Genomic DNA, 20,227 nt, shown 5'->3' with positions numbered 1-20,227 from the left:
CTATCCGGTGAGAAGCCCGGAAGCTTCGCTGAGGATCTCTTGTCACTGTGTCACCCGTTGCAGGCCAGCTCGTCCCAGGGCAGCTCCTCGGGACTCTCGGTGGTGAAGGTCCTGAGCAGCAGCGAGGTGGCGGCCCTCCCGTCCTCCAGCGGCACCACCCGGGGCGGCTCGGATGAATCCCGCAAGCTGGAGCATCAGAAGAAGCAGGAGAAGGCCAACCGGATCGTAGCGGAGGCCATCGCCCGGGCCCGAGCCCGGGGCGAGCAGAACATCCCCCGGGTGCTAAACGAAGATGAACTGCCCAGCGTTCGCCCAGAGGAGACGGGCGAGCGCAAGCGGCGCCGGAAGGGCGGGGGCGAGCGCATCCCCAAAGAGGACCGGCCGCGCAAGGGCCGGGGCCAGGGCGGATCTGCCAAGAGCAAAGGCCGAGGGAAACCCAGGTAAACAGCAGCGGACCTGCCTTTTTTCTTCTCCTCCTCCTCCTCCTTTCTTCTTTCTCCTCCTCCTTTTTCCTTTTTCCTTCTTCCTCTTCTTCTTCCTCTTATTTTCTCTTCTTCCTTCTTCCTCTTTCTCCTCCTCCTTCCTCTTCTTCTCCCTCCTCCTTCCCCTTCTTTTTCTTCCTCCTCACCCTCCTTCCTTCCTCCTCCTTCCTCTTCTTCTTTCTTCCTCCTCTTTTCATCTTCTCATCCTCCTTCTTCTTTCTTCCTCCTCCTCTTTCTTCTTCTTCCTCCTCCTTCCTCTTTTCTTCTTCCTCTTCTTCTTTCTTCCTCCTCTCTTCTTCTTCTTCCTTCCTCCTTCCTTTTTTCTTCTTCTTTCTTCCTCCTCTTCTTTCTCCTCCTCCTCCTCCTCCTCCTCCTCCTCCTCCTCCTCCTCCTCCTCCTCCTCCTCCTCCTTGTCATTTCTTTCCACTTGTGACTCTCTCTTCTTCTTCCCAGCACGATCACGCCAGTTGTTGGGAAGAAACGGAAACGGAACGCTTCTTCAGACAATTCAGACGCCGAGCTAATGCCAGCCCAGTCTCCGCGTGAAGAGGAGGAGACCAGCATCCAGGTGAGTCCAGGGGGAGGGCGGGTAGCTGGGTTAAGGCCGTACAAAGAGTTCTGTTTTCACCAATTTCCAAGAGATGGCACAGTGGTTAAAGACACTGAGCTTGTCAGCTGGAAAGCTGACAGGCCAGGTTCAAGACCCGAGGGCCACACGACAGGGTGAGCTCCCGTCCTCGCCCCAGCTCCTGCCAGCCGAGCAGTTTGAAAGCATGCAAATGCAAATAGATAAATAGGTACCACTTCAGTGAGAAGGTTCCATGCATCTTTGGCGTATAGCCACGCTGTCCACGTGGCCACAGAATTGTCTTTGTACAAACGCTTGGCTCCCCCAGCTATAATAATAATAATAATAATAATAATGGTAATGGTAATAATAATAATAATAATAATAATAATAATAATAATAATAAAGTTGGAAGGGACCTTGGAGGTCATCTAGTCCAACCCCCTGTTCAGGCAGGAAACCCTACACCATTTCGGACAAATGGCTGTCCAGTCTCTTCTTAAAAACTTACAGTGTTGGAGCATTCACTGCTTCTGGAGGCAGGTTGTTCCACTGGTTAATTGTTCTAACTGTCAGGAAGTTTCTCCTTAGTTCTAGGTTGCTTCTCTCCTTGCTTAGTTTCCATCCTTTGCTTCTTGTCCTGCCTTCAGGCGCTTTGGAGAATAGCTTGACTCCCTCTTCTTTGGGGCAGCCCTGAGATATTGGAAGACTGCTATCATGTCCCCCCTCGTCCTTCTCTTCATTAAACTAGACATACCCAATTCCAGCAGCCTTTCCTATCCGAAGTAGGATATTCAGATCCAGTCATAGTTTTGTCAACCTTGTAAACTCTCAAGCTTTCACTCTCCACTATGTATCCAAGATGGACGGTGATTAATATTTATATGTTGTTTATATGTAAGGGCGTAGGTATATACCAGGGGTAGGCAACCTTGGCTCTTTTATGACTTGTGGACTTCACCTCCCAGAATTCCTGAGTCAGCATGGCTGGTTCAGGAATTCTGGGTATTGAAGTCCACAAGTCATAAAAGAGCCACAAATGCCTATCTCTGGTATATACATATGTATGTCTATAGCAGGGTGTCAAGCTCAATTTCATTGAGGGCCGCATCAGCATTGCGGTTGCCCTGGGGGGGGGGAACGGGTGGGTGTAGCCAGGATGGGTGCAGCTTACTGGGTGGGCATGGATGGAGTGGGTGGGCATGGCCAGCTCTACATCGTTCACATCAAGGGTGCCTGTGGGGGCCTGGGCAGGAGTGGGATAGATCTGAGGGTCTCTGGCAGAAGGGGATGGGACCAGGGCAAGCGCCAAGGCATGGTGCATTTCTTCATTCCTCACAAAGGGTGACACCTCCCCAGCAGGCACCCAGGAGGTGGGGCCAACACAGTAGGGGCTGGTTCCTCGCTATTTCTAGACGGCCTTGTTGAGCTAAGACTGAATGCGTTTCAGCATAGATGGCCACCACAAAATTATACATTGGCTCCCGGCCGGCTTGGGCCAGGGCCAAGGCAACGGGGGCCATTCCCTCACTGTTTCCACATGAAACTACTTCGCGGGCTGCATCCGCCCCCCCGGGCCTTGTGTTTGAGATGTCTAGTCTATAGCATGTCTATATGTGTGTTATGCATGTGTTCGCTTTTGAGAGCAGGCAACAGAATTTCATTTTTAATGTGTGCCAGTGTGCCCACAGTAAAAAATGACAATAAAGGTTATCTTATCTCTAAAAAAAATGGAGATGAGCACACACAGAGTCAGACGTGACCAGATGGCGAAAAACTTTACTTTTCCAAGAGGAAAAGCTCTTTTTGAGTCTTGCTTTTCCAAAAGTGCTCAGACGATGCTTCAAACAACGGAAGCCCTGGTTTCAATGCTTTGATCCAACTGTTTCTCCTCATCCATTCCCTAATCAGGAGGGTGGCGAGAGCCTCTCCCCTTGTTTTCAGAGCAGGCAAATCCCAAAATTTGTTTGCAACACCAAACCCCCCCCCCCCATTAAGGCAGACTGCTTTGCTGAGATATATATATGGAGCTGGGTGTGAATAATTTGGCCTAATCAAAACTTTAACAATTGTAGAGATTCGCTTAACAACTGTAGCAGGAAAGGTCGCAGGGTGGGGCAAAAGCTCACTTCGCAACTGCCTTGCTTAACAGGGAAGATTATGGGCCCAGTTGTGATCGTTAAGTCAAGAATGCTCTGCGGAGCCAAATATTTTTATTACTGGTAGGTCAAATTTAATTTTGCAAGCTTGAACGGTGGCTAGGATTCGTGGTTCTTCTGTGGAACACTTTGCAGGTAGAGTTGATCCGTCCAAACTGGGAACCTGAACTTTTGCTGACTTCTTCTAAGACAGTGGTTCTCAACCTGTGGGTCGGGACCCCATTTGGGGTCGAACGACCATTTCACGGGGGTCGCCAAACAACGCAGTCCGCCATTTTTCCCCCTTTTCCTTAGCTGTGCTCCTCCCTTTTATTCTATTGGCTTTTGAAAGCCAATAGAATAGACTCTCTTGAATAGAGTTTAATTCTATTGGCTTTCAAAAGCCAATAGGAATTGTCCAGGCTATCTCTGCCCTGCTGAGCCCGCCAAAAGTCCCATTCTGCAAACGGTGCTGCACCAGTTGAGTAGTCCTCGACTTACGACCGGTTGAGTAGTCCTCGACTTACGACCGGTTGGGGGTCGCGGCATTAAAAAGGTTGAGAACCACTGTTCTAAGACCTGGGGGAAAGTTTGACCTGGATTGTGACTTCACCAACCCTTAGCTGAGGGTATCCAGTGGTCTTGTCTAATGGTATCCCGCTCTACCATCTAAGAATGTAACTGGTACAGATGTGAATTTGAGGGGCCCTTGGTGCTCTCTAAGCTTGCTTGTTTTGTTGCAGATGTTTCATGACCCTAACTAGGTAACATCATCAGTGCTAGTAAGGAATGAGGTTTGCTGTCTGTTCATATTCTGGTGTCTTGCCTGTGTCTGTGTGGGTGGGGGCAATCTTAGGAGATTCTTCGATTAGGGCTGTTTACTAATGGCTCTTTGGCAAGTACTGCTTACTTGATTGTTGGTCTGAAGTTGACCTTGGAGTTAATCTATGCCAGTCTGAGTGCTGATTACTGACGGAGAGGTGGCTGGAGTCTTTATTCTCTTTTGGGCTGGTTAATTGACTTTTGCATAGTCTATAGATCAGTGGTGACGAACCTATGGCACGGGTGCCAAAGGCTGCACTTGGAGCCCTTTCTGTGGGCACACGTGCCGTTGCCCCCAGCCTTGCCTCCCCCCGTGACCCCCTCCTCTCCAGAAGCCCCCCTGAAGGAGAATCGCCCCTGAGCGTGGCCCACGCGGAGCAGCGCAGCCAAGGACATGGCAGCCAGGCAGCGTAGACAAGACTCTGCCCTCACATCCCATCAAGCACAGTTGATGCTGCAGGGCGCAGGCAGAGGGCGTGACCACCATAGCGCTGCTGGGCTGCCTGGGTGATCTGCGGCAGGCCCTGGAGGCGGTGAGTGGCCCTGCGGGCAGGTGGCGCAGGGGATGGGGGGGCGGAGCGGGGGCGGGGCAGGGGGGGTGGGGCAGGTGCTCACCATCACTGCTATAGATGTTGTTAATGTCTATGTGTGTCTATTGATGGCTGATTTGTCAGAGTAGCCAGGCTTCTAGAAATTCCCTGCCATTTTTGGATTTGGCCTGTTCTAGGATTGTCACATTTTTCCCAATTGAAACTATGGTTAAATCTGTCTGTGTGTTGTGAAATTAAAGAATTTTCGTCATGCGTTTGGACTGCCAGTTGGTGTTCATGGATGCGTTCTGCCAAGTCTTCTGCCTGTTTGTCCTACATAGTGGTGGTTGCAGTTCTTACTATGTACAGTAGTGGCCAAAATTGTGGAAACCTTTTGGGGAAAGTGTATTTTTGAGGTTTGATGGCTAATAACACCACTTTTTTTTTTTTTTTGGAGTAGTACCATAAAATTATAGATCAATGGAAAGATAATTCAATCAAGAATGTAATGCAACAAAGTTTGCTCAAATATCTGTACTGTATATTCTGTGAAAAGTTATAGCCAAATAACCAGAAAAAGGAAGCACAACTTGCTCAGGTTGATATCAGGTAGCTTTCCTTCATCTGATTGTAGCCAATGAGCGTGAGTGTTTAGAGAGCCAATCAGGTGTCATCTTGTTTTGGCAATGAACCAATCAGATCACAGTAGGATTCAGTTATTGATGTCATGGATTGAAGCTGAGAGGAGGACATTTGTCAGTGTGTTATGTGATCGCTATCAAGTTGGTTGGGGTTTTTTATGTTCCTTCATTTAGTGAGCTTGTAAAACATAATAAAATTAAAGTAATGGTGCAAAGAGTTGACTGGTTGCCCAGAAAGCGATGTAAAATAGTATTATTAAATGAATAAGGCTACAGTTATAAAGAAGTGAGAAGAAAAATGGGTGGAAACTTAACCAAGGGTGGCCATTTCTACTGTACGTTTTTCCCAAAAGGTTTCCACAGTTTTGGCCACTATTGTATGTTGTAGATGACTCCTGTTTTTTTTTTTTTTTCCTTCTTCTTCTGGGGTTGGTCTGCTTGGGATGTTTTGAAGGGCTTTGGTTGGTTTGTGTGCTACATTAATTCCATGTGTGAGAAAACAAGCAAGCTCGGAGAGCACCAAGGATCCCTCATTTCAGCCTTGAGCTACAAATATTCTCCTTCGTTAGATGTGAATATTTTTTCCTCTTTGATGGCATGTTATTTTCCTCAAACCTACCTCCCCTTCTCCCTGCCTATAGAAACGGCGTTCGAACCGTCAGGTGAAGCGGAAGAAATATACAGAAGATCTGGACATCAAGATCACGGATGACGAAGAAGATGAGGAGCTGGATGTGATGGGGCCCATCAAGACCGAACAGCCCCCAGCTCCGGAACCCCCTGCTCCAGAACCCATCCCTGAGGGCGAGACATTGCCTTCAATGCAGTTCTTCGTGGTAAGGGGCTTCCTTAGTCTGGAACATCATCTCCCCATAACCTTTCCCCCCCCCCATTGATTTGCTAAGGCCTAGGCCTGTTGCGGGCGGCAGAAGCGAGCAAGAAATTAAAAAAGGACGTCATTGGCAAAGCAGTTTTCTAGGCAACAGTTTGGAAGACGTTCGGCACGGTCTTCTTCTGGGATGTCGGTGTCACTTGACTTACCGTGTTTCCCCGAAAATAAGACCGGGTATTTATTTATTTATTTATTTATTTATTTATCCATCCATCCATCCATCCATCCATCCATCCATCCATCCATCCTCCAAAAGAGGCACCAGATCTTATTTTCGGGGTAGACCTTACCTCACCTCCGGCACCGACAGCACCACCCAGTTGGTCCACTTCTTCTGAGGCCAAAGTTCTGCAGCTGCATTCGGGCCTGCATTTTGCAGTCAGGCCTTTCCAGAAGCAGCTGAGTGCCGAGCTATGGATTGAATCCATAGCTCGATGCTTGGCTGCTGAGGACTTGCAGAACCGAGCCATGGATCAAGGCCTTCCGGAAAGCCCCGTGACTTAGAAATGCAGGCCTGGCTGCAGAAGTGGCCTCAGAAGAAGTGGGCTGGTGAGGAGAGACCTGGCTGTAAGGTAAGAGGGTGCGGGGTGGGTGGGGCAGCTCCACACCCTCGCCCTAGCTTGATTTTTAGGTATGTGCCTCACCCCAAAACTAGGGCTTATTTTTGGGATAGGGCAGGGGTAGGCAACCTTGGCTCTTTTATGACTCGTGGACTTCAACTCCCAGAATTCCTGAGCCAGCATGGCTCAGCTTGGAAACCTCTCCCTTTCCCCTCAGTGTGGCTGGCTCAGGAATTCTGGGAGTTGAAGTCCACTGGTCATAAAAGAACCAAGGGTGCTTATCCCTGGCCTAGGATATGTCAACTATTCTGCACAGCATTTGCAAAATCTGGAATGCCTCCTTCCCCAGTTTGCTCTGCGGTGAAGTCAGGAATATTGTTTGCCTCTATAGGTAGTCCTCAACTTACGACTGTAACTTTTAAACTTTCTTTAAGCTGCCTCTTCTTTCTTCCCCCACCCTTTCTGCCCGAAGGAAAACCCGAGCGAGGAGGATGCTGCCATTGTAGACAAGGTCCTGTCCATGCGGGTGGTGAAGAAGGAGGTGAGAACTTTGATCTACTGCCACGGCTGAATGACTTGTGGCTTTCCAGCTGCCTCTGCCCTGCTTTATTGTAAGGATTTGCTTTTCTAGATGGGGGGGGGGGAGGAGAGGGAAGGGTCCAAAGCCACACAAGAGTCCCTTTGCCCTGTTTTGCCCTTGCCTTTCATAGCAGGCCTTCGAGATGCAGGCTCAGAATTCTCCCCTCAGCGTACTAGGATTATTAGGATAGAATGTTGTAAGACAGATGGGTAGATGGTTAGGCTAGAGGAATTGGATGGATGGACAGAAGGAGAGGGAGATGGGTAGACAGATAAAGGGACAGATCTCCAGCTTTGCACAAATTAATTTGTTTGCCCTAGTGGCAAATATCTGTAGCTTGGCTGTAGGATGAGGGTGAACGTTCGTTCTCTGAGCTTGTGGGTCTGTTTCCAAACATTTCGTTACCAGGCTAGGTAACATCTTTGGTAGAGTTTAGGGCAGTGGTTCTCAACCTGTGGGTCAGGACCCCATTTGGGGTCGAACGACCATTTCACGGGGGTCGCCAAACAACAGTCCACCATTTTTTCCCCTTTTCCTTAGCTGTGCTACTCCCTTTTATTCTATTGGCTTTTGAAAGCCAATAGAATAGACTCTCTTGAATAGAGTCTAATTCTATTGGCTTTCAAAAGCCAATAGGAATTGTCCAGGCTGTCTCTGCCCTGCTGAGCCCGCCAAAAGTCCCATTCTGCAAACGGTGCTGCACCAGTTGAGTTGTCCTCGACTTACAACCGGTTGAGTAGTCCTCAACGTACGACCGGTTGGGGGTCGCGGCATTAAAAAGGTTGAGAACCACTGGTTTAGGGGATGTCGATGTCAGTGTTCTTCTTTTTATAAGGGCTTCGGGTGTGGGTGTGCCAGGTGAGCGTCTTGTGATGGGCCAGGTGTGAGTCATCAGTGAGAGGCTTGTGATGGGGAGGTTACATCAGGTCAGGGCCACTGGGAGTTGAACAGTTGGTGGGGGGCTTGCGTGGGGTCAGTGCTGTCTCTAGTTGGCTGTGTGATTGATTTGGATTCTGGGGGGTTCGTACGCTGGTTGTAGGCCAATGTGTCTGTTGATGGAATTGCTTGGGAAGTGCCATGTTTCAATGAACTCATGAGCGTGGCCGATGATTTTAGTGTTGCTCCAATTGAACTGGTGTTGTTTGGTGTTGGTGTGAGTAGCATCAGAAGGCAGGATAAGAAGCAATGGATAAAAGCTTATCAAGTAGAGAAGCAACTTAGAACTAAGGAGAAATTTCTTGTTAGAACAATTAATCAGTGGAACAACTTGCCTCCAGACATTGTGGGTGCTCCAACACTGGAAGTGTTTAAGAAGAGCTTGGACAGCCATCCAATGTCTGAAATGGTATAGGGTCTCCTGCTTGAGCAGAGGGTTGAACTAGAACAAGACTTTTCAACCAGTGGTACAGGTACCATCTGTGGTACATTGGCACCTGGCAGGTGGTACGCGACTATCCTATGTTGCCATATCCTAAAAGTGGTACAATGGGTGAAAAGGTTGAAAAGCCCTGGACTATGACCTCCAAGGTCCCTTCCAGCTCTGCTATTCTGCTATCCTCCTTAGCTGGAACAACTGCCCTATGCCTTCAGTTCTCTGATTTTGTTTGTTTCTTTCTTCCATCGGCAGCTACCCAATGGGCAGTTCACAGAAGCAGAAGAATTCTTTGTGAAGTACAAAAACTAGTAAGTATACCACCCCCTCCACTTTCAAACATTCCCACCGCTGGGCCGTTTAACAGAAGGTGTGAAAGGTGTGTTTGTACCCTTGTTTCCCATCCCATCAAAGTAAGTGCCCAAAACGCTAACGGAATGCTTGGATTGACCCAGTTTTGGGAAAGAATGAAGTTCTGGAGCCAGATCACTCTCATGGTTGAACTGTGGGATCCTTGGTATTCTCTTGAAAGCTTGGCTATTTTCTTGCAGTCATTTCATTACCCAGCTAGGTAATATCAGTGTTGATGTTACAGAGTACCTGTATAAGTGAGGGTGGTTACGTAGTTGGGTAATGAAGCATTTGCAAGAAAATCACCCAAGAGCATCAAGGATTCCACCTCTTTCCATTGATCCAATACTTTTCTTCTCGATGCTGATCATTTACAATACCCTTCTCTCTTTTCTCCCCACCTTTCTCTTCCAATTCTTCCCCAAGCTCTTACTTGCACTGTGAATGGGCCACCATTGCTCAGCTGGAGAAGGATAAGAGGATCCACCAGAAGCTCAAACGGTTTAAGACCAAAATGGCTCAGATGAGACACTTCTTTCATGAGGTACCCGCGACGATAGAAACCTAAGCAGACTGGAGGCTTGTTTAATTCCAGTTGCTAATAACTCCTGCAGAAGTCAAACACTGCCTTACACTGCTATCCTGCCTCTTTAGGATGAGGAGCCTTTCAACCCAGACTACGTGGAGGTTGACCGCATCCTGGATGAATCGCACAGCATTGACAAGGACAATGGGGAGGTGTGTTGGTACTTTTCAGATTAACTTGACGGGGTAGAACCTGCAAATAGCCATAGCACGTAGACTTATGTACCGCTTCATAGTGCTTGACAGCCCTCCCTAAGCAGTTTACAGAGTCAGCCTATTGCCCCCAACAATCTGGGTCCTCCTTTTACTGATCTTGGAAGGATGGAAGGCCGAGTCAAGCTTGAGCCGATCAGGATCAAACGTCTGGCAGTGGGCAGAGTTAGCCTACAATATACTGCATTCCAGCCACTGCGCCACTACAGCTCTTAAATAAGAATACTTAAATACCGGCTACCTAATGAGAAAGCAGTAGCTACCGAAGAACTTCAGAAGAACCAGGCTGGATCTGGATGGTGGTTTTTCTGCTCTGGCATTCAGAGTCCCACAGAGGCCAGCTGAACACATTTGGAAAGTTTATAAACTTTAAAACCAGAGGCCCAAAAGGTCCCCTTCCATTGTCCATTTCTGGCAGTGCATAATGCAGGCCTGCTCCCTAAGACTCGAGAGGTAAGAAACAGCCGGCTTATATTGGTAGCCATTGATAGCTCTCTGCCAAAATCCAAGCACGATTTGTGACCCCTGAGCAGAGAGTCAACTTGTGTGCAGTTCCTCGGAGTTTTCCCACCCCCTCTGAGGTGCCCTGTGCTTCTTTCCTTAACCCTGCTGCCTCTCTGCTCGGGAACTTAAAATCTTCTCTGCTGAAATCCAAATGGGATTTTCCAATCCTGAATAAAAACCTGTGCAGGGTCTCTCTCACCTGCCTGAGACACCTCACACTGCTGTTGTGATTCCGTGCCAGCCTGTGATCCCGGTAGTTGAGTCTGGGGAAAGAGGAGGAGGAGGAGCCTGGAGAGCCATCAGAGTCGGAGGGAGGCTCTGATGAGCTGCAGGACTTAACAGACTGAATAAGGAGGCTGGTCCTTTCACTCATGATCGAGCTGAGAGCCAGCTGTGCTGGGAAGCTGAGTCAAACTCGGAGGAAGCATAGCTGGAAGACCTCAGAGACGCTCGTAGATGTAGGTGGTTCACACGAGTAGGACAGAGGGAGGCAACGGGGCGACTCCAGGGCAAGAGAAGAAAGCAGTGAGAAGCCACGCCTTGGGGGCTGTGTAACAAAAAGGGAATGTGTGGGCAGGGCTGGTTGCTGGAGGCAACCGTTGGCAAAGAATTTCAGAGTCAAGAGATCATGGTCTGTTTATTTTGTCTGTGAGTTATTTCCTGTTTGACTCCTGTGTTCTTTGCTTTTGTTTTTCTGGGACAATTATCAGGTCTGTAACTCAAATAAAAAGGGTTTATTTTCCAGTCTACTGTTAAAAGAGGGGTTGTCTTTGTGCAGTAACAAGGACGTACGTAGGTTGGGACAGAACAACTGCTTACCTTACTCCACTAACTCTCTGCTCTCTGGATTTTGGCTTCCTCTCATCTCTGGGGGCTGGCGGGGTGCAATAATTAAGCTGAAATCTTCAGAATTTTGGCTGTTTCTGCACTCTGCCAAAGGCTCCCTTCAGGAATCAGCCAGTTGGCAGAAACAAAAGGGAGTCCTTTTTGCAGGCAGCGGCAGCTTGCCATTTTTTCTGCCGGCTTCCCCAATGACCTGGGGAAGCCAGCAGAGAAGATTGCAAATGGTGATTGTATGATCGTAGGGCGCTTGGTAAACTGGTCATAAATGTGAACAGTTGCCCAGCACACAGATCGTAATCATAAGGCCCCAGGGGTGGTAGTGCAACATTTTGGCATCAGCCAGAAATGCTTTACGGGTGCTAACACACTCTTTCCGAGACTGTCATAATTCCAGACCATCATCAAATGAGTGGTTGTAAACTGGGGACTACTTATATTGGATTATGTCCCCAAACATCCCTTACCCCCAAGATTCAAACACACTTGCCTAGTACAATAAAGATGGTGTTCCAGAACCTAAACAGAGCACCCTTTTGCTACATTCCTGGTTTTGCTAAAGTGACGTCTTTTCTGCCCTTGATAACGTCCATGTTTTCATTATATTTAATTTGCTTTGATCTGTGAGATGTTTATGGTAGTTTGAGAGAAAAGCCATTTGAACAAATGAATAAACAAGACTAAAGCTGTACTTGCATCTCTGTCTGTCTGTCTGTCTGTCTGTCTCTCTTTCTCTGTCTCCCTCCCTCCCCCCCACTCTCTCTCTTTCTTTCTTTCTCCCCCCTGCAAAAATTGTGTAGCCCGTGATCTATTACCTGGTAAAGTGGTGTTCGCTCCCTTATGAAGACAGCACATGGGAGCTGAAAGAAGATGTGGACGAAGGGAAGGTCCAAGAGTTCAAACGCATCCAGTCCAGGCACCCTGAGCTCAAACGGGTGGTGAGTAGCAACTTATTCTCCAGGTTCACAAGTCTTGGCCTTATCTGCTGTGCTGACTTGACCTTCCAGTTTTGTCCAGTAGAATTCTGGACGTGGTTATGTCTGTGTTTGGGTACTTACTCCTTTTTACATGCGGCAGAGAGATTTCTAACTCTCCTTGGTACTGGATAAACAACAACAACACTTAACAGATCCCTGGTACCGTCTCAATATTGCAGAACAGGGAGGAAAGAAAAACCAAAGTCCATTGCAGATTTAATAATTGGTAGTTTTTATTAGTAGTAGTGGTATTCCCTCCAGGCTTTTCTTTAATTAGTGAATTAAATTCTAGTCTTATCTTAGCCATGAAAGCTGGCTGGGTGAGTTCTAGTCCCGCCCTAGGCATGAAAACTGGCTGAGTGATTTTGGGCCAATCACTAGGAGACTGAGTTCTAGTCCCGCCCTAGTCATGAAAGCTGGCTGAGTGATCTTGGGCTAATCACCATGGGTCTGTGAGTTCTAGTCCTGCCTTAAGCATGAAAGCCAGCTAGGTGACTTTGGAGCTGTCACTCTCGGAGCCCAACTCATCTCTCAGGGTGGTTGTGGGGAAAATAAAAGGAGCAAGGCACGTTGGATATGTTTGCCATCTTGGTTTATTTGTAAAAATAATAAAGGTGGGAAAGAAGAAGGAAGAGAGAGAGAGAGAGAGAGAGAGAGAAAGAACGAAAGAAAGAAAGAAAGAAAGAAAGAAAGAAAGAAAGAAAGAAAGAAAGAAAGAAAGAAAAGGAGGAAAGGAAAGAAGGAAGGAAGGAAAAAGAAAGAAAAAGGAAATGAAGGAAGGAAAGAGAAAGAAAGAAGGAAAGAAAGAAAGAAAGAAAGAAAGAAAGAAAGAAAGAAAGAAAGAAAGAAAGAAAGAGGAGTACAGAACTTGGCAGACAATACATATCATGATGCAAAACTCCCTGTGTGGTTTGTCTGTGGTTAAAACATCTTTGCTTCATACAGTAACATAAAACAACAGGTAACGTTGATCTTACCAGCCTCTGATAGGAGACAAAACAAGAAGGAGAAGAAACTTGCAGCAGCTGAATTTCTTTTATAAGAGGGTAGCTCACAGAATTGGTGACTCGAATGAAGTGTAACCTTTAACCCCAGAATCAGAAACACCCTTCCGTTGGCATTCAGCCAGTTCGACAAAAGTTTCCCCTCATTTGACATATTTGGTGCCTAATTGTAAACTTTTATTCCTTAGGCTCGACCCCAGGCGGGCTCCTGGAAAAAGCTGGAACTTTCGCACGAGTACAAGAACGGCAATCAATTGCGTGAATATCAGCTGGAGGGCGTAAACTGGTTACTTTTCAACTGGTACAATAGGTGAGGCTACGGGCAGGAAAGCCCACAGGAGAAATGCAGGTTGGTTAGGGGGAAAATCAGAGAATTTTGTGCTTTCCGTTGTCGGTTGCGAAGGCTGGGATTTCGAGCCGGGGCCAGGAGCCGTGGTGGCGCAGTGGTTAGAATGCAGTATTGCAAGTTAACTCTGTCCACTGCCTGGAGTTCGATCCTAACCGGCTCAAGGTTGACTCAGCCTTCCATCCTTCTGAGGTTGGTAAAATGAGGATCCAGATTGTATGGAGGACGATATGCTAACTCTGTAAACCCCTCATAGAGAGGGCTGTAAAGCACTGTGAAACGGTATATAAGTCTAAGTCAATGTTTCTCAACCTTGACAATTTTAAGGCATGTGGACTTCAACTCCCAGAATTCCACAGCCAGCATTGCTGGCTGTGGAATTCTGGGAGTTTGAAGTCCACATGCCTTAAAATTGCCAAGGTTGAGAAACACTGGTCTAAGTGCTATTGCTACCCATCCCAGCCTCATTATTTTGAGTGGTGTTTTTCCAAAACCAATGGCCGAGAATTCTTAATCATAGTATATCATTAACGGAAGGAGGGATGTAAAATAATATAACTCAAGATTGAAATGGTTGGTTTCAAATTCAGAACAAAGTAGCCCTTTGTTCCCAAATGGGAAACAAAATTGGGCGTCTGTGGAGATTCTCAGTCACCCAGGTCATAGCTGTCCCAAACATACTTCAAGGAGTATAAAGCCTTCATTCTCCATCATCCAGTTCCTTCTTGGAACTGTTGAAAGGACTGTTGTAGACTGGAGATAGATGGTATTGTATCCCTCTGTCCACATTTTGCACAGAGAGGACTGCTGGCTTGAAAGAGGGGTCAAAGAGGCCCTCTTTGTCAAAACTGAACAGCCCTCTCTCAACAGAGAGGGAGGGACATGGCATCCTCAGTCTCCAATCTACAAACACAATCCTTTCAGCAGTTCCAAGAAGGCTCCATATCCATTTGACCCCACTCAGGCGACCTTGAGGACACAGATAAACCTACAAGTGGCCTCAACGACTCGCTGAAAGAAGGCAAATAACCAGTTGTCTGCAAGGAGTATAAATCCTTCCATTCCCCACCATCCAGCCAGAGACGAAGAAGCTTCTTGGATGAGAAGCGAAATGTCTTCAAAGAAAAGCAGTTCAGTTGCCTCCTGAAGAAGCACCTTGAGGACATGGTCTGGTTGATTTGAGAATCTCCATAGATATTCCTCCTTAAATTGTATTTCATTCCATTTCGAATTGACCGGGGGGGGGGTTGGGTATGAGGATTTGGTGAAAACATGTCTACCCCCTTCCAGTCGTACCTCCAGCTCATCCTTTGCTTCGCTCCCCATCAACAGGCAAAATTGCATTCTGGCCGACGAAATGGGGTTGGGTAAAACCATCCAATCCATCGCCTTCTTGGAGGAAGTTTACAACGTGGGGATCCGGGGGCCCTTCCTGGTCATTGCCCCTCTCTCCACCATCACCAACTGGGAACGGGAATTCAACACCTGGACCGAGATGAACACGATTGTGTACCACGGCAGCTTGGCATCCCGCCAGATGATTCAACAATATGAGATGTACTGCAAGGATTCCCGGGTAGGGTGTGGGGAGACATTTGGACCCATCAGGCAATGCCGAGGAACTTTTGGCTGAGACGGGAGGGGGAAGATCACAATATACAAGTAGTCCTCGACTTAAATGACCACAGTCGCGACCAGAGTTTCTGTTGTTAAGCAAGACTGTTATTAACCAAGTCGTGCCCGTTTTTGCAACCTTTTTTTGTTGTTTAAGCTAATCACTGCAGTTGTTAAGTACCGTGTTTCCCCGAAAGTAAGGCCTATACCAGTGATGGCGAACCTTTTAGAGACCGAGTGCCCAAACTGCAACCCAAAATCCACTTATGTATCGTCGTATGCCGGGGGGGCGTGGCCCATTGGGTGGGCGTGGCTGAGGTAATGGCAGACTGGGTGGGACTAAAAAGTTCAATCAATTCCAACTTTGCGAGATCTTTTTTTTTCCCGCGAGAAGCTGAAATTGATTGATTGATTCTTTTTTTTTTTTTTTTTGCACATGGCGTCGGAGGCCTAAAGCGAAAAGGTTTTATAAAACCCAGCTGAAGGCCTAGAACTGGGGCGACGGCGCATGTGCCCACAGAGAGGGCTCTGCGTGCCACCTGTGGCGCGCATGCCATGGGTTCGCCACCATGGGCCTATACCAACAATAAGCCCTAGCTTGATTTTGGGGGGGGGGCTAATATAAGCCCTATCCCAGGGGTAGGCAACCTTGGCTCTTTTATGACTCGTGGATTTCAGCTCCCAGAATTCCTGAGCCAGCATGGCTGGCTCAGGAATTCTGGGAGTTGAAATCCACGAGTCATAAAAGAGCCAAGGTTGCCTATCCCTGCCCTATCCCAAAAATAAGCCCTAGTTTTGGGGTGAGGCACATATCTAAAAATCAAGCTAGGGCGGGGGAATGGAGCTGCCCCACCCGCCCCGCACCCACTTACCTTACAGCCAGGTCTCTCCTCACCAGCCCACTTCTGAGGCCTCTTCTGCAGCCAGGCCTGCATTTCTCAGTCACAGTGCTTTCCGGAAGGCCTTGATCCATAGCTCGGTTCTGCAAGTCCTCAGCAGCCAAGCACCAAGCTATGGATTCAGTCCATTGCTCGGTACTCGACTGCTTCTGGAAAGGCCTGACTGCAAAATGCAGGCCTGAATGCAGCTGCAGAACTTCGGCCTCAGAAGAAGTGGACCGGCTGGGTGGGGCTGTCGGTGCCGGAGGTGAGGTAAGGCCTACCCCGAAAATAAGATCTGATGCCTCTTTTGGAGGCAAAATAAATAAATAAATAAATAAAGACCGAGTCTTATTTTCAGGGAAACACGGTAAGTCAAGTGACACCGACATCCGAGAAGAAGACGGTGCCGAACATCTTCCAAACTTGCCTGGAAAACTGCTTTGCTAATGACGTCCTTTTTTAATTTCTTGCTCGCTTCTGCCCCCCCAACAGGGTCGCCTGATCCCAGGCGCCTACAAGTTTGACGCCCTGATCACCACTTTTGAGATGATTCTGTCGGACTGCCCAGAGCTGAGGGAGATCGAGTGGCGCTGTGTTATCATTGATGAAGCTCACCGCCTGAAGAACCGCAACTGCAAACTTCTGGACAGCCTCAAACATATGGACCTGGTAGGAGCTAAAACGTTTTTGTCTGCTTGGGAAATATGTTTATGGATACTGTTGTTGGATTTGCTGCTTTAGGGATTTATTTATTTATTTATTTATTTATTTATGAGACTTATATACCGCTTATGCCCGTTTAGGAGCTCCTTCAACACAGAATTGTTACTGTGGAGATAGGAAGTAATGGGCGCTCAACATTCAGAGAATGGGATGGGATGGGATGGGATGGGATGGAATAGAGATTAGGAATAGAAGAGAACAGAATAGAGATTAGGAATGGAATGGAATGGAGATTTGGAATAGAACAGAACAGATTAGGAATAGAATAGAGTAGAATAGAATAGAATAGAATAGAACAGAATAGAGATTGAGAATAGAATAGAATAGAATAGAATAGAATAGAATAGAATAGAGATTAGGAATAGAATAGAATAGAGATTAGGAATAGAACAGATTAGGAGTAGAGTAGAGTAGAATAGAATAGAATAGAATAGAGATTGGGAATAGAATAGAGTAGAATAGAGATTGGGAATAGAATAGAGATTGAGAATAGAATAGAGATTAGGAATAGAATAGAATAGAATAGAATAGAATAGAATAGAATAGAATAGAATAGAATAGAATAGAATAGAATAGAATAGAAATTGGGAATAGAATAGAATAGAACAGAACATTTATTGGCCAAGTATGATTGGATACACAAGGAATTTGTCTCTGGTTCATAACAAACAAACAACAAAATAATACACACAAACAACAAAATAATATAATCATAAGATACCCACAGAAAAAGGTAATAGGAAAGATGAGGTGGATAATAGTAATACAGCTGTACCACATGGGTAATATGACATTGCTGTGGGAATTAGGTGTTTAGCAGAGTGATGGCCTAAGGGGGGGGGGGAGATTGTCTCTGACTCTAGTTGCTTTCGCATGCGATGTCCTGTAGCAGCGTCCTGAGGGGAGGAGTTGAAACAGTTTTTATCCTGGATGTGAGGGGTCTGTAGATACTTTCTTAGCCCTTTTTTCTGGCTCGTGCAGTATACAAGTCCTCAATGGAAGTCTGGCTGGCAGCAATTGTTTTTTCTTCAGTCCTAACTCTACGTTGAAGTCTGTGTCTATCCTGTTTGGTTGTTGTTTTCAGGATTTCTGAAAACTAGCAGTTACTTCCAGTTTTCAGCAGAAATGCACCCTAACAAACAGTGGCTTCACACTTAACGATTGGCCATAGCATTCACACTTAGGACCTCCACAAAAACATCATAAGACCAGCCCAGTCACAACTCTATGGAAACTAATCAAGGAGAGTACTGATAGTTAGAGCAATTAAATCAGTGGAACGGATTGCCTTTAGAAGTTGTGGGTGCTCCATCACTGGAGGTTTTTAAGAAGAGATTGGACAGCCACTTGTCTGAAATGGTATAGGGTTTCCTGCTTGAGCAGGGGGGCTGGATTAGATGACCTCCAAGGTCCCTTCCAGCTCTGGTGTTTTGTTTTTCTATGGTACTGTAGTGCCATCATCTATCGCAGTGGTTCTCAACCTGTGGGTCGGGACCCCATTTGGGGTCGAATGACCATTTCACGGGGGTCGCCAAACAACGTAGTCCGCCATTTCTTTCCCCCCTTTTCCTTAGCTGTGCTACTCCCTTTTATTCTATTGGCTTTTGAAAGCCAGTAGAATAGACTCTCTTGAATAGAGTCTAATTCTATTGGCTTTCAAAAGCCAATAGGAATTGTCCAGGCTGTCTCTGCCCTGCTGAGCCCACCAAAAGTCCCATTCTGCAAACAGTGCCGCACCAGTTGAGTAGTCCTTGACTTACGACCGGTTGAGTAGTCGTCAGTTGGGGGGGTCGCGGCATTAAAAAGATTGAGAACCACTGCTCTATCGTGATGATCTCTTCCATCTTCCTCCCCTATAGGAACACAAAGTGTTATTAACGGGCACCCCTCTCCAGAACACAGTGGAAGAACTATTCAGTCTCCTGCACTTCCTTGAACCCTCCCAATTCCCCTCGGAATCGGAGTTCCTCAAGGACTTTGGGGACCTCAAAACTGAGGAGCAGGTAAAAAAAAAAAAAAGGAGCGGTTAGGATATTGGCACTTTTTTTCTCTTTCTGAACCTCCCATTTCTGCTGCTTCTAGCTTCCTACCTGGCTTATTTTCCCCACTATCTGCATTCTCAAACTTCTGCAATGTGCATGAAAACCAAGTAAACGATCTTCAGGAGATGGTTCTCCTTCTCAGTCCATCTGTCCAGAGCTTCAGGTTCAGTTTCAAAAAAGCAGCTTTGGAGCATATATTAATGCAGCCATCTGTTTGAAGCTTTTTAATGCATCTATCTTTTTTCTCAACTTTTTAAAGCTTCAGTTGTGTCCACATGTATTCCAAAGCTCTGTTTTGGAATTGAATCTAAACCTCTAGGCTGGTGAAAATCTAAAGACATTTTAGTTTATGTTATATCTTCCATGTAACCAGTTCTGATCATCATGCGCCATGTTTGAGAGACATAGCATGTGAATGGGATAATCCTGGCTGAGTTTGGCAGCGCTTTCAGTGCATGCTTTCCCCAAATATCACAGTCTGAAGGACTGCTGCCAGCACTTAGCCATGGCTGTCCAGTTCACATTGTCTTCCTTTTCATACAGACCCTTTCCATTCCCCTTTTGGCATACAATACCTGAATCCTTCCTGAGCTAATTAACTTCAGCTTCCTGTTTTGGCAAACTCAGAAACAAATCCTGACTGTCGAAATCCTTATAACTTTTCTTTAAGGTAGGCTTGTATTCCTAGTGAAGGTGTAGTAGGAATTGATTGAAATGGTTAATTTAAAAAGTTATTCTTTAACTCAAGCTTCCTAACTGGATCTGAAGGGGAAAACTTAACTCTTAGCTTGATCCATCTCAAGATGGGCAAGGGCTCTAACCACTGCTCTCTCCCACCCTCCAGGTGCAGAAACTGCAGGCAATCCTGAAGCCCATGATGCTCCGGCGGCTGAAAGAGGATGTCGAGAAGAATTTGGCCCCCAAGCAAGAAACGATCATTGAGGTAGAGCTGACCAATATCCAGAAGAAGTACTACCGGGCCATCCTAGAGAAGAACTTCAACTTCCTCTCCAAGGGGGCGGGGCACAGCAACATGCCCAACCTTCTCAACACCATGATGGAGCTACGCAAGTGTTGCAACCACCCCTACCTCATCAATGGTAAGTGTCAGAGAGTGAATGGAAAGACTTTTTGGGGTGTGGATAATGGAAGAATTGAGCTGCCTAGAACGGAGATAATGGAAGAATTGAGCTGCCTAGAATGGAGATAATGGAAGAATTGAGCTGCCTAGAACGGAGATAATGGAAGAATTGAGCTGCCTAGAATGAGATAATGGAAGAATTGAGCTGCCTAGAATGGAGATAATGGAAGAATTGAGCTTCCTAGAACGGAGATAATGGGAAGAATTGAACTGCCTAGAACGGAGATAATGGAAGAATTGAGCTGCCTAGAATGGAGATAATGGAAGAATTGAGCTGCCTAGAACAGAGATAATAGGAAGAATTGAACTGCCTAGAACGGAAATAATGGAAGAATTGAGCTGCCTAGAATGGAGATAATGGAACAATTGAGCTGCCTAGAACAGAGATAATAGGAAGAATTGAACTGCTTAGAACGGAGAT

The 20,227-nt window shown here is 46.7% G+C and overlaps 1 protein-coding gene across 8 annotated transcripts in view; it reads left to right on the top strand.

The window, feature by feature from the left end:
* CHD8 (chromodomain helicase DNA binding protein 8) overlaps window positions 1-20,227 on the top strand; it is a 101,018-nt gene that overhangs the window by 37,239 nt on the left and 43,552 nt on the right. For all 8 annotated transcript variants that reach the window (XM_039327775.1, XM_039327771.1, XM_039327769.1 and 5 more), the window contains 13 exons: window positions 64-440; window positions 936-1,050; window positions 5,823-6,017; window positions 7,106-7,174; window positions 8,841-8,896; window positions 9,363-9,480; window positions 9,591-9,674; window positions 11,879-12,016; window positions 13,248-13,369; window positions 14,738-14,981; window positions 16,393-16,569; window positions 18,483-18,626; window positions 19,510-19,765. In XM_039327775.1, coding sequence (XP_039183709.1) covers window positions 64-440; window positions 936-1,050; window positions 5,823-6,017; window positions 7,106-7,174; window positions 8,841-8,896; window positions 9,363-9,480; window positions 9,591-9,674; window positions 11,879-12,016; window positions 13,248-13,369; window positions 14,738-14,981; window positions 16,393-16,569; window positions 18,483-18,626; window positions 19,510-19,765 — 2,095 coding nt within the window. The remainder of the gene's footprint in view (window positions 1-63; window positions 441-935; window positions 1,051-5,822; window positions 6,018-7,105; window positions 7,175-8,840; window positions 8,897-9,362; window positions 9,481-9,590; window positions 9,675-11,878; window positions 12,017-13,247; window positions 13,370-14,737; window positions 14,982-16,392; window positions 16,570-18,482; window positions 18,627-19,509; window positions 19,766-20,227) is intronic.

This window comes from Crotalus tigris, unplaced genomic scaffold, assembly GCF_016545835.1.
Source record: "Crotalus tigris isolate CLP2741 ecotype Arizona unplaced genomic scaffold, ASM1654583v1 scf7180000024367.1024689, whole genome shotgun sequence".
In the NCBI taxonomy this organism is placed as follows: Eukaryota; Metazoa; Chordata; class Lepidosauria; order Squamata; family Viperidae; genus Crotalus; species Crotalus tigris.
Note: the sequence above shows the minus strand (reverse complement) of the source record. Positions and strands in the feature narration are given on the sequence as shown.